Source organism: Anomaloglossus baeobatrachus (genome assembly GCF_048569485.1).
Source record: "Anomaloglossus baeobatrachus isolate aAnoBae1 chromosome 7 unlocalized genomic scaffold, aAnoBae1.hap1 SUPER_7_unloc_3, whole genome shotgun sequence".
In the NCBI taxonomy this organism is placed as follows: Eukaryota; Metazoa; Chordata; class Amphibia; order Anura; family Aromobatidae; genus Anomaloglossus; species Anomaloglossus baeobatrachus.
In genome coordinates, this window is record NW_027441817.1 from 148,389 (window position 1) to 162,426 (window position 14,038).

General features: G+C 49.2%; 2 protein-coding genes across 2 annotated transcripts in view; both read left to right on the plus strand.

Annotated features, from left to right (window-relative positions):
• LOC142259430 (uncharacterized) overlaps positions 1 to 4,640 on the plus strand; it is a 65,361-nt gene extending 60,721 nt beyond the window's left edge. The window contains exons 8-10 of the mRNA XM_075331841.1: positions 860 to 895; positions 1,446 to 1,484; positions 1,768 to 4,640. Coding sequence (XP_075187956.1) covers positions 860 to 895; positions 1,446 to 1,484; positions 1,768 to 1,782 — 90 coding nt within the window. The 3' untranslated portion in view covers positions 1,783 to 4,640. The remainder of the gene's footprint in view (positions 1 to 859; positions 896 to 1,445; positions 1,485 to 1,767) is intronic.
• Positions 4,641 to 7,423: 2,783 nt separating this feature from the next.
• On the plus strand, positions 7,424 to 8,383 carry LOC142259408 (taste receptor type 2 member 8-like). The gene has a single exon (XM_075331822.1). It carries the CDS (start codon positions 7,424 to 7,426, stop codon positions 8,381 to 8,383), a length of 960 nt encoding a protein of 319 aa, XP_075187937.1.
• Positions 8,384 to 14,038: the final 5,655 nt, after the last annotated feature.

A 14,038-nucleotide genomic window follows, 5' to 3' on the forward strand; every position in this document is an offset into this window, starting at 1 on the left:
CAGGGAAATTGCTGTAAAAAAAAAAATTGGTTAAAACAGGACATACTTACCAGTCTCCACGTCGCTGCAATACTACTTCCTGTGTATCAAAATAAGAAGAACCACATATGGCTTTTTTTTGTTTCAATTTATTTAAATAATTAAAAAAAAAAAACGGTGTGCGGTCCCGTCCAATTTTGATACCCGGCCATGATAAAGCAGACATCTAGGTTCTTGTATTCTCAGGCTGGGTTGGCCAATGGTTATTGGGGCCCCCCAGCCTAAAAATAGCAGCCTACAGCTACCCAGAATTGTTGTATCCATTATATGTGGTGGCAATTGTGGTAATAGGTTAATAACTGCTCAAAGCTGCCACTAAGCTCTAGATTGGTAACGGGAGGCATCTATGAGATCCCCCATTATTAATACTGAGTGAAAAGAAATAAACACAAATGCTGAAAAATACTTTTATTTGAAATAAAATCCACCAAAAAACTCCACCCTCTTTCTCCAATTTATCCACCCACCATCCTCCCACTCAGTTCCGATGTAATCCACACGAGGTCCCACAACAATTCTGGCTCTGCTACATCCTGAAGTTGCAGTGTGCGGGCACAGAACATGACAGCATGCTGTGGTTTCAGGCTGAGACTGACTGAGCCACAGCTGTGAGGTGACGGTGCTCAGTATATCGGTGGTCACAGCTGGAGGTTCCCACAGTGCCTCATCTATGACTGCAGGTAAACTCACCTCAGGTAAACTCATTGAACTCCGTGACCTCACCTCTGGTGAACTGAGTTCAATCAAACCTGCATGTCCTGGTGAAAAACTTTGTGCGGATGTGCGAATCTCAGACCTGATCATGACATTCTCTTTCTAGATTTTCAGACGAGGAAGAGGTGGAGCGCTGAACCAGGTAACGTCGGAGTCAGTGTCAGTGTGATTTCTTATAATATCAGACCCATGTTCCCCAAATCCAAAAGAAGCCTTGTATTTATATGTGCTTCAGGCTCCAGTCTCTGCTTCTCCATAGTGCAGAGATGTCATGTGACTGCTGTAGCCAATCAGCGCCATGACTTGTGACATCACTGCTGCGTCATTGAGGTGTGATGACATCATATGACATACTCAGTTTATCTGCGGTCACAGCTGGAGGTTGCCATGGTGCCCCATCTATGACACAGGTAAACTCACCTCATTGAACTCAGTGACCTCACCTCAGGTGAACTGAGTTCAGTCAGTTCTGCAGCTCCTGGCCGTGTTTTGTTTTTGCCAAGAGATGCAGATTTGGTGCTGAAATTTATACACCAATTTTCTGCACAAAATCTGCATCTTCTGGCAAAAAAAATGTATCAAAATGTGCAAAACATAATACACAATGGCCGACAACGGAGGATGGTGAAGGACAGTGCGGCCTCTGATGGGCGGATCTCAGACCTGATTGTGACGTTCTTTATTCTTTCTAGAGTTTTAGAAGAGGAGGAGGAGGTGGAGAGCTGGACCAGGTAACGTCAGTGTGATTTCTTATACTATCAGACCCATGTTCCCCAAGTCCAGAGGAAGCCTGTGATATATCTGCTCGAGGCTCCAGTCTCTGCTGCTCCGTAGTGCAGAGATGTCACGGGATTTCTGCAGCCAATCAGCGCCATGACTTGTGACATCACTGCTGCCTCGTTCAGGTGTGATGACATCATATGTGACGTAACGTCCGCTTGCTGGCTCCGAGGCGTCCTCAGCCATCACACAGACCATGACAGGTGCTATAATCTGCTTCTCTTTGGTTTTCAGCCGTTACTTGACTGACCCTGAGCGGATCTTTTGGCCGGTTCTGTCACCTTCTCTTGTGATCACCTTCCTTGAATCTCTCCCCGGCTGTGAGGAATGAGGAATCCTAGAATCTACTGATCAAGGATTTTGTCCAAGACGCCCCCATCACTGTATAAGGAACGATCGGCACGTGGAGAAGGATCCAGTAACGTCGTAGAGTCCCGGCACTCACATTGATGGTAAACGCGTTCCTGAACGTTTCAGCTCCAACCGAGCAGTGAAGATCCTCCTACATTACACCAGAAATCCGGAAATCCAGGGGATCACTGGGGTCATCGGAGATACTCACACAGATCGAGATATGACAATACAAAGAATCACAAATCATCCACACAATAAATACTAAAGTTTCGCTTGTGAATAGTAAAGTGCGTTCATGTATTTATCATTAAATTAATAAGATGAAATAAGGTTCTAAATATTAAGATGTAGCAAATAGGAAATAAATATATAAAATGTATCGACCAGAACAATTTTTGGTTATTTTGTGGTGAATTTATCATTTATTTTGGATTGTCCTGCGCTAGGTTTTTGTAAGGATTTGATATGAATCTTCTAGAATAGAACAATATAAATACGGATTATGGGAAGACGCGGATCTCGGCTAGAAGAAAATGTGACTAAATTGTTAATGATGAGACATGTATATTTTTTTCTTGTATATTATGTGGGTGATTGTTATTCTTTGTATTGTTAAATCTAGACTTGTTTATATGGGTATGTAAATAACCGGATTTCCGGATTTCTGGTGTAATGTGTGAGAATCTTCCCTGCTCGGGGGGAGCTGAAACGTTCAGGAATCACAGAGAAAGCGAATGCCGGGACTCGTCATAATTACTATGGATCCCAACATTGTAACTGGGAAATATAAAAACAAAAAGTCCACGAGGAAGTGGCGCCCCCCGCAGACGTTGTGACATCACATCTGCTCATCCATCAAAGGAAGACTCAGCCCAAGAGAGAAATCACGAGACGAGACATTGGACTGATACATTGTAACTTCAGAGAAGACAAGCCGCCCTATGTCTCCCCTCACAGCCTCCCGGCGTCCCCCCTCACAGCCGCCCAGTGTCTCCCCTCACAGCCTCCCGGCGTCTCCCCTCACAGCCTCCCGATGTCTCCCCTCACAGCTGCCCAGTGTCTCCCCTCACAGCCTCCCAGTGTCTCCCCTCACAGCCGCCCAGTGTCTCCCCTCACAGCCTCCCGGCGTCTCCCCTCACAGCCTCCCGATGTCTCCCCTCACAGCTGCCCAGTGTCTCCCCTCACAGCCTCCCAGTGTCTCCCCTCACAGCCGCCCAGTGTCTCCCCTCACAGCCTCCCGGCGTCCCCCCTCACAGCCGCCCAGTGTCTCCCCTCACAGCCTCCCGATGTCTCCCCTCACAGCTGCCCAGTGTCTCCCCTCACAGCCTCCCAGCTCACAGTCTCCCGGCATCCCCCCTCACAGCCGCCCAGTGTCTCCCCTCACAGCCGCCCAGTGTCTCCCCTCACAGCCTCCCAGTGTCTCCCCTCACAGCCGCCCAGTGTCTCCCCTCACAGCCTCCCGGCGTCCCCCCTCACAGCCGCCCAGTGTCTCCCCTCACAGCCTCCCGATGTCTCCCCTCACAGCTGCCCAGTGTCTCCCCTCACAGCCTCCCAGCTCACAGTCTCCCGGCATCCCCCCTCACAGCCGCCCAGTGTCTCCCCTCACAGCCGCCCAGTGTCTCCCCTCACAGCTTCCCGATGTCTCCCCTCACAGCCTCCCGATGTCTCCCCTCACAGCCGCCCAGTGTCTCCCCTCACAGCCTCCCGATGTCTCCCCTCACAGCCTCCCGATGTCTCCCCTCACAGCCTCCCGGCGTCTCCCCTCACAGCCTGCCGGCTCACAGTCTCCCGCCATCCCCCCTAACAGCCGCCCAGTGTCTCCCCTCACAACCTCCCGGCGTCTCCCCTCACAGCCTCCCGGCGTCTCCCCTCACAGCCGCCCAGTGTCTCCCCTCACAGCCTCCCGATGTCTCCCCTCACAGCCTCCCGGCGTCTCCCCTTACAGCCTCCCGGTGTCTCCCCTCACAGCCTCCCGACGTCTCCCCTCACAGCCTCCCGATGTCTCCTCTCACAGCCTCCCGGCTCACAGTCTCCCGCCATCCCCCCTCACAGCCGCCCAGTGTCTCCCCTCACAGCCTCCCGGCGTCTCCCCTCACAGCCTCCCGATGTCTCCCCTCACAGCCTCCCGGCTCACAGAATCCCGGCATCCCCCCTCACAGCCTCCCGGCGTCTCCCCTCACAGCCTCCCGGCTCACAGTCTCCCGGCATCCCCCCTCACAGCCGCCCAGTGTCTCCCCTCACAGCCTCCCAGCTCACAGTCTCCCGGCGTCTCCTCTCGCAGCCTTCCGGCGTCTCCACTCACAGCCGCCCTGCGTCTCCGTCGCCATCACAGCCGCCCTGCGTCTCCTTCACCCTCATGGCTGCTCAGCATCTCCGTCACCCTCATGGCCGCCCAGTGTCTCCGTTGCCCTCATGGCCGCCCTGCATCTCCGTCGCCATCACGGTTGCCTGCGTCTCCATCGCCCTCACGGCAGCCCAGCGTCTCTGTTGCCCTCCCGGCCGCCCTGCGTCTCCGTCGCTCTCACTGCTGCCATCACTCTCACACTTTTAGGACTTCTGGTTGACCTCTCGTAATTGATCACGTCTTCTTTATGGAGTGGATATTGGAGGAGACGTATCGCAGGTGGAGCTCGTGTCTACTGTTTCCTTCGGTTTTGAAGGCTTCTGGTAATGTTGTGTGTCTATGAATGAAGGTCCGGGCCGGGATGATTTTATGTAACTGCTGATACAATCAGGCTAATTAATAAAACGCTCTGTAATCACTCAGCCATGTGCGGTCATTGGCTCCAAGATCCTTCTCACACATTGTAATATTTTAGGATTTTCCCGCCATTACAGCCTTTTCTCTTCTGCGGTGAAGACGTCCTCCGATCACTGGAGGATGAACGTCTGGAGAGTCCAGAAGGAAATCATTCCTTCTTGTATCAATTCCATGGAAATAATGCTCTGTATGGAAATACCTTCTATATCGGCCGTCTGTCCATGTACTGAGTCTGCAGAGTGCAGAGCCTGGACGCCTTTCTTGAAAAATTTAATATTACCAGTTATGTATATTAGATTTTATGACAGGGTATTGATCCAGGGAACTAGTCTGATTGCCGGATGTGGAGTCAGGAAGGAATTTTTTCCCCATTGGAACTTGTTTGCCACATTGGTTTTTTTTTGCCTTCCTCTGGATCAACATGTTAGGCTACGGGGTGAACTAGATGGACTTAGAGTCTCCCTTTAACCTTAAAAACTATGATACTATGATACTATGATGATACTATGAGTCTTGGGTACCAAGCATGAGACACTTGTCTCTATCCCGGCCTCACCTCAGGTCACATCCTCCATATTCTAGGGTCTTAATGTCCCTAAATTGGCCAATATTTGAGGTCTTTATTGATTCTGTAGACATATGGACTGGATACCAGTGAGCTGCTAAGGGTGGACATGTCGCAGTGTAGTAATAGCCCTTATCACAGCCGGTTACTGAGGATGTGACAGTCCTCCACTGACTTATTCTGCTTAGTGGATTTGGAGTCAAGAAGTAAATTGTGTCCTAATGTGGGGGGTCATGAGGGATCAACATTGCTGGGGGATGGGTTTCCCATAGATCATCTCATGTCTTACCCACTATGGTACCCATTTGGCTTGTATTAAGTCTTGAGTCTTGAAGTTTACTTAACATAATGTTGTTATATGTTGTTGTCAGATGTTTAGAAGTTTGGATCACTAGAGGCTCAGGTCCTGAAAACCTACGGGAAACAGCCGACGCTCTCAGCATATCCTGCATCTTCATGTCTGAGGCCTATCCCACCTGAAGACATGAAGTCAGGTCTGATAAGGAGACAGCACTGGCCACATCTTCACATTTGAGTCCTACCGCACATGAAGGTATGAAGTCAGGTCTAATAAGGAGACCACGCTGGCCGCATCTTCATGTCTGAGTCCTACCCCACCTGAAGGCATGAAGTCAGATCTGATAAGGAAACAGCACTGGCCCCATCTTCACATCTGAGGCCTACCCCACCTGAAGGCATTAAGTCAGATCTGATAAGGAGACAGCACTGGCCGCATCTTCACATGAGGCCTACCCCACCTGAAGGCATGAAGTCAGGTCTGATAAGGAGACAGTGCTGGCCACATCTTCACATCTGAGGCCTACCCCACCCGAAAGCATGAAATCAGTTCTGATAAGGAGACAGCGCTGGCCACATCTTCACATCTGAGGCCTACCCCACCCGAAAGCATGAAATCAGTTCTGATAAGGAGACAGCGCTGGCCACATCTTCACATCTGAGGCCTACCCCACCCGAAAGCATGAAATCAGTTCTGATAAGGAGACAGCACTGGCCGCATCTTCATGTCTGAGTCCTACCCCACCTGAAAGCGTGAAGTCAGTTCTAATAAGGAGACAGCGCTGGCCGCACCTTCACGTCTGAGTCCTACCCCACCTGAAAGTGTGAAGTCAGGTCTGATAAGGAGACAGCGCTGGCCGCATCTTCATGTCTGAGTCCTACCCCACTTGAAGGCATGAAGTCCGTTCTGATAAGGAGACAGCACTGGCCACATCTTCACATCTGAGGCATACCCCACCTGAAAGTGTGAAGTCAGTTCTAATAAGTAGACAGCGTTGGCCGCACCTTCACGTCTGAGTCCTACCCCACATGAAGGCATGAAGTTCGTTCTGATAAGAAGACAGCGCTGGCCGCATCTTCACGTCTGGTTTTCGACACCAGACTACACCCAGGGACAAGGGTTCAGAGTTGTGCAGTCTAAACCCCTGTCTCTGTGTCACGGGGGCTCATATGTTTATCCCCTAGGATAAGTAGCAGATAATCATCGTATATCAGTTACATGGAAGGTGACGAGCTTCAGGGAAATCAGGTGCAAATTCTGCCAGAAGGACTAATCTGTTTTAAGCATCCTGACCACAGAAACAAATGAATGAATCCATTGCCCCCTTCACTCCTGCCCAGATCTTTGGATTGTGTCTTCCAGGAGCGGCCGCTGCCCTGCTTGTACCTTCTGGTGCAGGTTTATGTTACTGTTGGTCCTAGACTTGGTTGTTGATCAGGCTTATTGGATATAGCCTTGGGTATAGCCCTGATTTGAATGATCTATTAGTTGAGTTAATAAATGCAAATATGCGGTGTAGACAGAAGCTGTTGACACAACGGCACTACTCTAGCTCTATGCAACCTGCGCTCGGGTTTTGCATGGTGCCATGAATTCTGAACTCAGACTTGCTCATATATTCAGGTCCCAGAAGTCATTTATGGAGGACATTTTGCCTTCAGTTTTGGATTGTTGACAATTGGGCATGAATCCAGGTGACCAATCCTTGTAAACTAGGACAAGGCTTGACCAATCTCAAGAGCAATGATGAGCAGATAAAAAGCCAGGACAAGATTTAGCTCCTGAGAGTGACACATTACATGAAGAGACATTGTCCTCCTCTAGACGTTTTCATTGACTAACATCTGCTCCTTGAGAACTGCAGATGTCTTCATGGTTTTCGTTATAGGCGACCTTCTATATTGGGATAGTCATGGTCTACCACGACCCCATAATCTCTATGTACATTGCTATCCTTAGTCTGGAGACCATTTATGGAGTATCTACTAACGCCTTCATCATCTCGCTCCTTTCCTATTATTATGTTCATGGACTGGACCGGAGTGTCAGTAATGTCATCATCTTGGCTTTGAGCGTCTCCAATGTCCTCTATGCCTGTGTGTCATATGTGAATGTGTTACTGCTCTATTGCAATCCCTTAGTTTTTCTGAAAACCCTTATTACTCCATCCGTCTACGTCTTTGCCTCATTCATGATCACATCCTCATCCTGGCTTACTGCCTGCTTATGCTTCTTCTACTTCATGAAGATCCAAACATTTCGGTCTGGCTTCCTATCCTGGATAAAGATGAAGGTCAACATTGCTATTCCATGGATGATCCTGATGGCCGAGCTTCTATCTGTGGTCACTGCCTCACTGCACATACTAGAGATTCTTGAACATAGTGAATCTCCCAAGAACATCTTGCTGGTCCAGTTGGCCAAGATGAAGGCATCATCCAATGGGGTTTTCCCCAATAACTTGTACATCTCGTTTGTGAGCAGCTGCTTTCCTTTTCTCAACAGTGTAGTCACCACAACGGCCACAGTATGGTCCTTGAATAAACACAGCAAAAAGATGGAGAAAAAACAAACAAAATCTTCTGTCAGCGTGAAAGCTTACGAAAATACCATCCTCAACATGATACGACTTCTGATCTTTTATGGGATCTTTTATGTCACCTTGTTCCTTTTTTACTTTAACCTATTTGCTTCATACACCACTGGGTTTTGGATGTTTCTGATGGTGATATTTTTATATGCTCCCGTTCAATCAACTCTTCTGATTTTTTCAAACACTAAACTGAAGAAAGCCTGGATGAAGATCTTCCTCTGCAAAGCAACATCCACCATAGAAGAGGAGAGCGGCAACATCTCCTCACCGGAGAGCTGATCATCCGTCATGTATCCCGGAGGCTGACATCCCTGGTCCTAAGTGTATATCATCTGTCACTGAAACTAGTGCCGGGCCATCAAGTATCTGGAATGGTCAATATTTTATCAACCCAGGAACCAGAAAAATAAAAGTGATCGTAGAAAGTATGAAAAACAACAACAAAAATGTAAAAGTTTTATTAATGATTTCACACATTGAATAATAAATTATCAATAAATTGTTGTTTAGACGAATATTTCTTCTGTTTCAAGAGCATTTAGAAAGACTCTGTTTTCGTTTCTTCTTCTTCTTCTTCCTCTTGTCCTTGTAATTTTTGTTCTTTTCCTTCTTGTTCTTCATTCTCTTGTTGTTGTTTTTCTTCTTGTTCCTTTTGTACTTCTTGTTATTGTTGTTCTTCTAGCTCTTATTCTTCTTCTGTTTTTTTTCGGGTTGCTCTTCTTGTCCTTGATGTTCCTCTTTTTCTTGCTCCTGTTCTACGTTTCTTGTTGTTCTTGTTCTTATTGCTCTTCATCTTGTTCCTCTGCTTGTTCTTTTTTTGATTTTCTTGCTCTCGTTCTTCTGGGGGGGTTTATTTGTTGTTTTTCTTGTTCATTTATTTTATTGAACTTCTTGTTTTTCTTCTTTTTGATATTCTTTTTGTTCTTTTTCTTGATCTTTTTCTTCTTGATGTTTTTCTTCTTGATCTTTTTCTTTTTGATCTTCTTCTTGTTCTTGTTCTTTTTCTTCTTGATCTTTTTCTTCTTGCTCTTTTTGTTCTTGATCTTTTTCTTCTTGCTCTTTTTGTCCTTGATCTTTTTCTTTTTGCTCTTTTTGTTCTTGATCTTTTTCTTCTTGCTCTTTTTGTTCTTGATCTTTTTCTTCTTGCTCTTTTTGTTCTTGATCTTTTTCTTTTTGTTCTTTTTGTTCTTCATCTTTTTCTTCTTGCTCTTTATCTTTTTCTTTTTGCTCTTTTTGTTCTTGATCTTTTTCTTCTTCATTTTCTTCCTTTTGATCTTCTTGATTTTTTGTTCTTGATGTTTTTCTTCTTTTTGATCTTCTCCTTGTTCTTCTTCTTCTTGATGTTATTGGTGTTCTTCTTGATTTTGTTTCTTTTCTTGCTGTATGAGCCTCGGATTCAGCAGTTTTGACCAGAATTCAGGTATATATCTATTTAAAGTGTTACAGCTCGAAGGTGCACAACATAAATTGTTTTTCCTTTTCACTGTTTGTCTTTCACCAAATGTACAACCATCCTGGCCCGCTTTGCCAATTATTAGAAAAGTGGGTGTAATATCAGCATCATAGCGCTTGGCCGGGAGTCTGACCACATCTTTATAATTTATGTCTTACAGTGGTGTGAACTATGAAATAAACATGACACCCGGCAGCTGCATGATGCGCCATATTCATTAATCAAGGAGCTGCCTCTTAGTGAATTTGGCGCTTCTTACTCCAGTGCTCCTGACATTGAGTTTGGTGTACTAGACGCCGCCCTTATAAATCGGGGCCATGGTCTTCATCCTACCTAGCTCTGGAGGAGTGGGAATAAATCCCTGATTACTATAGAAAATTCCATGAAGCAGGAGAAGAAAAGGAGGATCCATTGAGGTGTCACTAGAATTCACGGGGCCCATATCATAGTGAGATAAGTGTTCAGCACCTTGTCCGAGAAAGAGAAAATGCAGCATTATTGGAAATAACTAAATCACGCTATAGTAACATATTTTTAATTAATCTGGTAATTAGTTCTGCGGTATACAGTATATATATATATATATATATATATAAAATATTTCTTTCTATCTAACATTGCATGGATTCTTCTGCCCACTCGGGTTATGTGATCTCATTGATTGTCCCACAGAGTGAGACTGAATCTTTTATCGCAGGTACTGATGATGATTAGTCGGGATTCATAGCAGCGCCCTGTATGTTGCCTGGATATGGCATCATAATGCTTTTTTTATTAAAATATCAAAAGAAATAGAAAACAGACATAAAATAATCAGATTCTACATGAAGCTACATGGTTACTCCTCATTGAGAGGCAGGAAAAGAAAGAGTGAAGATAAAATCATTCGTTAAAACAATCCAAAGTGTGTGACAATTGTTGGCGATTTTTATTTTCAGACTCTTCGGATCATTTTCTTTCATACTTGTAGCTTCTCTTTTCTAAGATGATGATCTCTTGTAGATGGCAGCAATGTCTGGCTATGACCACGCAGGATCTAGACGAGGGAAGACAAACTCCTATCGCAGTTACTGAGGATGACTACACATCTCCTGCCTCATGTCTGATGATACACTTGAGGGACGGGGGCGGCGTAACATGTAATATTGGAGGTCCACAGAGCGCCTGATATTTCGTGCTTCTTGTATCACGTGTGCTGCGCGTCAGGACGTTATTAGTGTGTTTGTCACTTCTTCCTTTTAACATGAATGTGTAAGTGTCCATTAGGGAAAAAATATATAAATCTCAGCTTTTGGCTGGAATTATTAGCACTTAGCCCATTGCTGAGCTGTGATGGGGGGCAACACACAGCCTAACAATCATTCCTGGGGGACCATGTGGAGGACTCCAGAACAATCTATATAACAGAGAGCATTCTGTGAGAGATGGAGGCAGGGGCCACGTGGAGCAGTCTGTGACAGATAGAGGGCCACGTGGAGCATTCTGTGAGAGATGGAGGGCCACGTGGAGTGTCGCGGACGGAGGAGGGGACGCTGCGCTCTCCCACTGCTCGGGTCCGGCGGCTGCTGCTGCTCGGCGGTGGCTCGAGCGGTGGGCCGGATCCCGGGGACTCAAGCGGCGTTCCTCGCCCGTGAGTGAAAAGGGGGGGTTTTGATTGTGGGGATGTGATATTGTCCGTGACGCCACCCACGGTTGTGGTGAGATTGGTGACACCACCGCTGCTCTGGACGGGGATCCCGGGAGCGGTGACAGCGAGCAACTTTGATGTTAGTTCTCCCCTCCGTGGGTAGGGGGTTGGTTGTCCCGGGGCCCGGTGATGGAGTAGGGATGGATGGCAGGCGGGTTAAGGGGCCTGGCGAGGTGCAGGGTCGCGGGGGCAGCGCTGTGCCGCACGGCACGGTGGTACTCCCTCAGCCCAATGATGTACACAGAGTCTCTGATGAAACAAACGGCTGGATGGATGGGTCCCACAGACGGCTGCTGTTGTTTTTCCCCTGACCCCAGGTTGGTAATGTAAGTCCTTTCCGGCACCTTCCGTACACTCCTCCTGCGCTCCGGTTTCCAGCTGGCACCCCGGTTCGGTACCGGTGGGCCAACGCCCAGCCCCGGCTACCTATGGTTCCACCAGACTGTCTTCCCGGCCCTCGCAGACGGCCACTACCATCTGCCTGAATGCTACACGAGGGACCTAGGCTCCAACCTAGGCCCCTGTCTGCTTCTGCCACTCTGCACACCTCCTCTCTCTTCCTCTGCCTGGACTTGTCTGGGCTTGTTTCCTGCCTCAGGCCAGCTAAACTCCTCGGTGGGCGTGCCCATCTGCCTGACTCCGCCCACCTGGTGTGTCTGTCTGAACCCGAGGAAGAAATCAGGTCTCACTGGGGAGGACTGCTGTGAACTGCTGGGGGTGGGGGTTTGTGTGTGTTGTTACCTGTGGCCCCTGGCTTGTCCAGGGCGCCACATTCCCCCTTAGTAAAATGCAGACCGTCCGCGGGCTGCCCGTCGATCACCGGTTTTATTTTTCACGAACTGAAAAAGAATAAAACATTTTTTAAACATTTTCACACATGCATTTTTCATAAAACTTCCCTTACGGGAGGCATAACACTTCAACCGTTGCAACAGCAATAAAACACTTTTAATAACGGCAATGGAACGGGTCCTTCAGTCACCCACCCAAATAACCTGGCCCTGATGCTGCCCCTAAGAAGTGGGCAGCACCACTTGATCCCAGTCCAGGAATGGGCCCAGATTCCTTAACGGGATGGGTGCTTCGCTACCGTTGCGGCCGGGCGGACTGCCGGAGCCGTCGTCATCTCCGTCGCGGCCGGGTGGACTGCCGGGGCCGTTGTCATCAGCGGTGCCGGACGGACGGGACATCTCGCGCAGCGGTGTTCCAGGAACCAAATAGTTGCAGAGTCCGTCCAGAGTTGCCATCCGCCCCCCCCCCTTAGTGTCTCTCTGGCACCTCCTCTACAGGGGCGGGGTTTTGGCTTTCGCGCCTCCACTGGTCGAGGAGACGCTCGAGCGGGAACTTTTCGCGCCCAAGATGGCGGCTTCGCAAATTTTTAGGCCGGACACCTCCGGCGGTCACAAGGCGCACCTCTACCAGACGGCAGAGCGGTAAGATACTGTTCGTGATGCCAAGTTGTCGCGGGCGGAGGAGGAAACGCTGCGCTCTCCCACTGCTCGGGTCCAGCCGCTGCTGCTGCGGCTCGGTGGTGGCTCGAGCGGTGGCCCGGATCCCAGGGACTCGAGCGGCGTTCCTCGCCTGTGAGTGAAAAGGGGGTTTTGATTGTGGGGATTTGATATTGTCCGTGACGCCACCCACGGTTGTGGTGAGATTGGTGACACCGCTGCTCTGGACGGGGATCTCGGGAGCAATGATAGGGAGCAGCCTGGATGTTAGTTCTCTCCTCCGTGGGTAGGGGGGTTGGTTGTCCCGGGGCCCGGTGATGGAGTAGGGATGGATGGCAGGCGGGTTACGGGGCCTGGTGAGGTGCTGGGTCGCGGGGGCAGCGCTGTGCCGCACGGCACGGTGGTACTCACTCAGCCAGTAAGGCTGCTTTCACACATCCGGCTTGAGCTCTGCGGCTCAATCCGGCTGTGCAAGCTATGCAACGGATGCGGTAAAAACACCGCATCCTTTGCATAAGTTTTTCCTTTGCGGCCAGTCCGGTTTTTGCCGCTTGCGGCATGCTACTGAGCATGCGCAGTGGCAAAAACTGCATGCGGCGGCCGGATGCGGTTATTGCCGCATCGCGCAGCATCCGGCCGCCATAGGCATGCATTGTAAAATGCGCCGCATCAGCCGAATGCGGCGCAATGCGGTTTTTTTTGCCGCACGAAAAAACGTGCCAGGCAACGTTCCATCCGGCCGCCGCATCGGCTAAGTCTGCCGCATGCGGCAAAAACCGGATGGAACGCAAGGCCTTGCGGCACAAAGCGGCACTAATTAAAGTCTATGCAGAAAAAACGCAACCGGCAGCAAAAAAAACCGGTTGCGATTTTCCTGCAAAGTGCCGGATTGTGCCGCATTGCAGAAACCGGAGGTGTGAAAGCAGCCTAATTCACACAGAGTCTCCTGTCAAACAAACGGCTGGATGGACGGGTCCCACAGACGGCTGCTGTTGTTTTCCCCTGACCCCAGGTTGGTAATGTAAGTCCTTTCCGCGCACCTTCCGTATGCTCCTCCTGCACTCCGGTTTCCAGCTAGCTCCCCGGTTCGGTACCGGTGGGCCAACGCCCAGCCCCGGCTACCTACGGTTCCACAAGACTGTCTTCCCGGCCCTCGCAGACGGCCACTACCGCCTGCCTGACTGCTACACGAGGGACTTAGGCTCCAACCTAGGCCCCTGTCTGCTTCTGCCACTCTGCACACCTCCTCTCTCTTCCTCTGCCTGGACTTGTCTGGGCTTGTTTCCTGCCTCAGGCCAGCTAAACTCCTCTGTGGGCGTACCCATCTGCCTGACTCCGCCCACCTG

Bases quoted from the DNA above. Each gene is read 5' to 3' on its own strand.
- LOC142259408 (XM_075331822.1), top strand. From the start codon at position 7,424: ATGGTCTACCACGACCCCATAATCTCTATGTACATTGCTATCCTTAGT.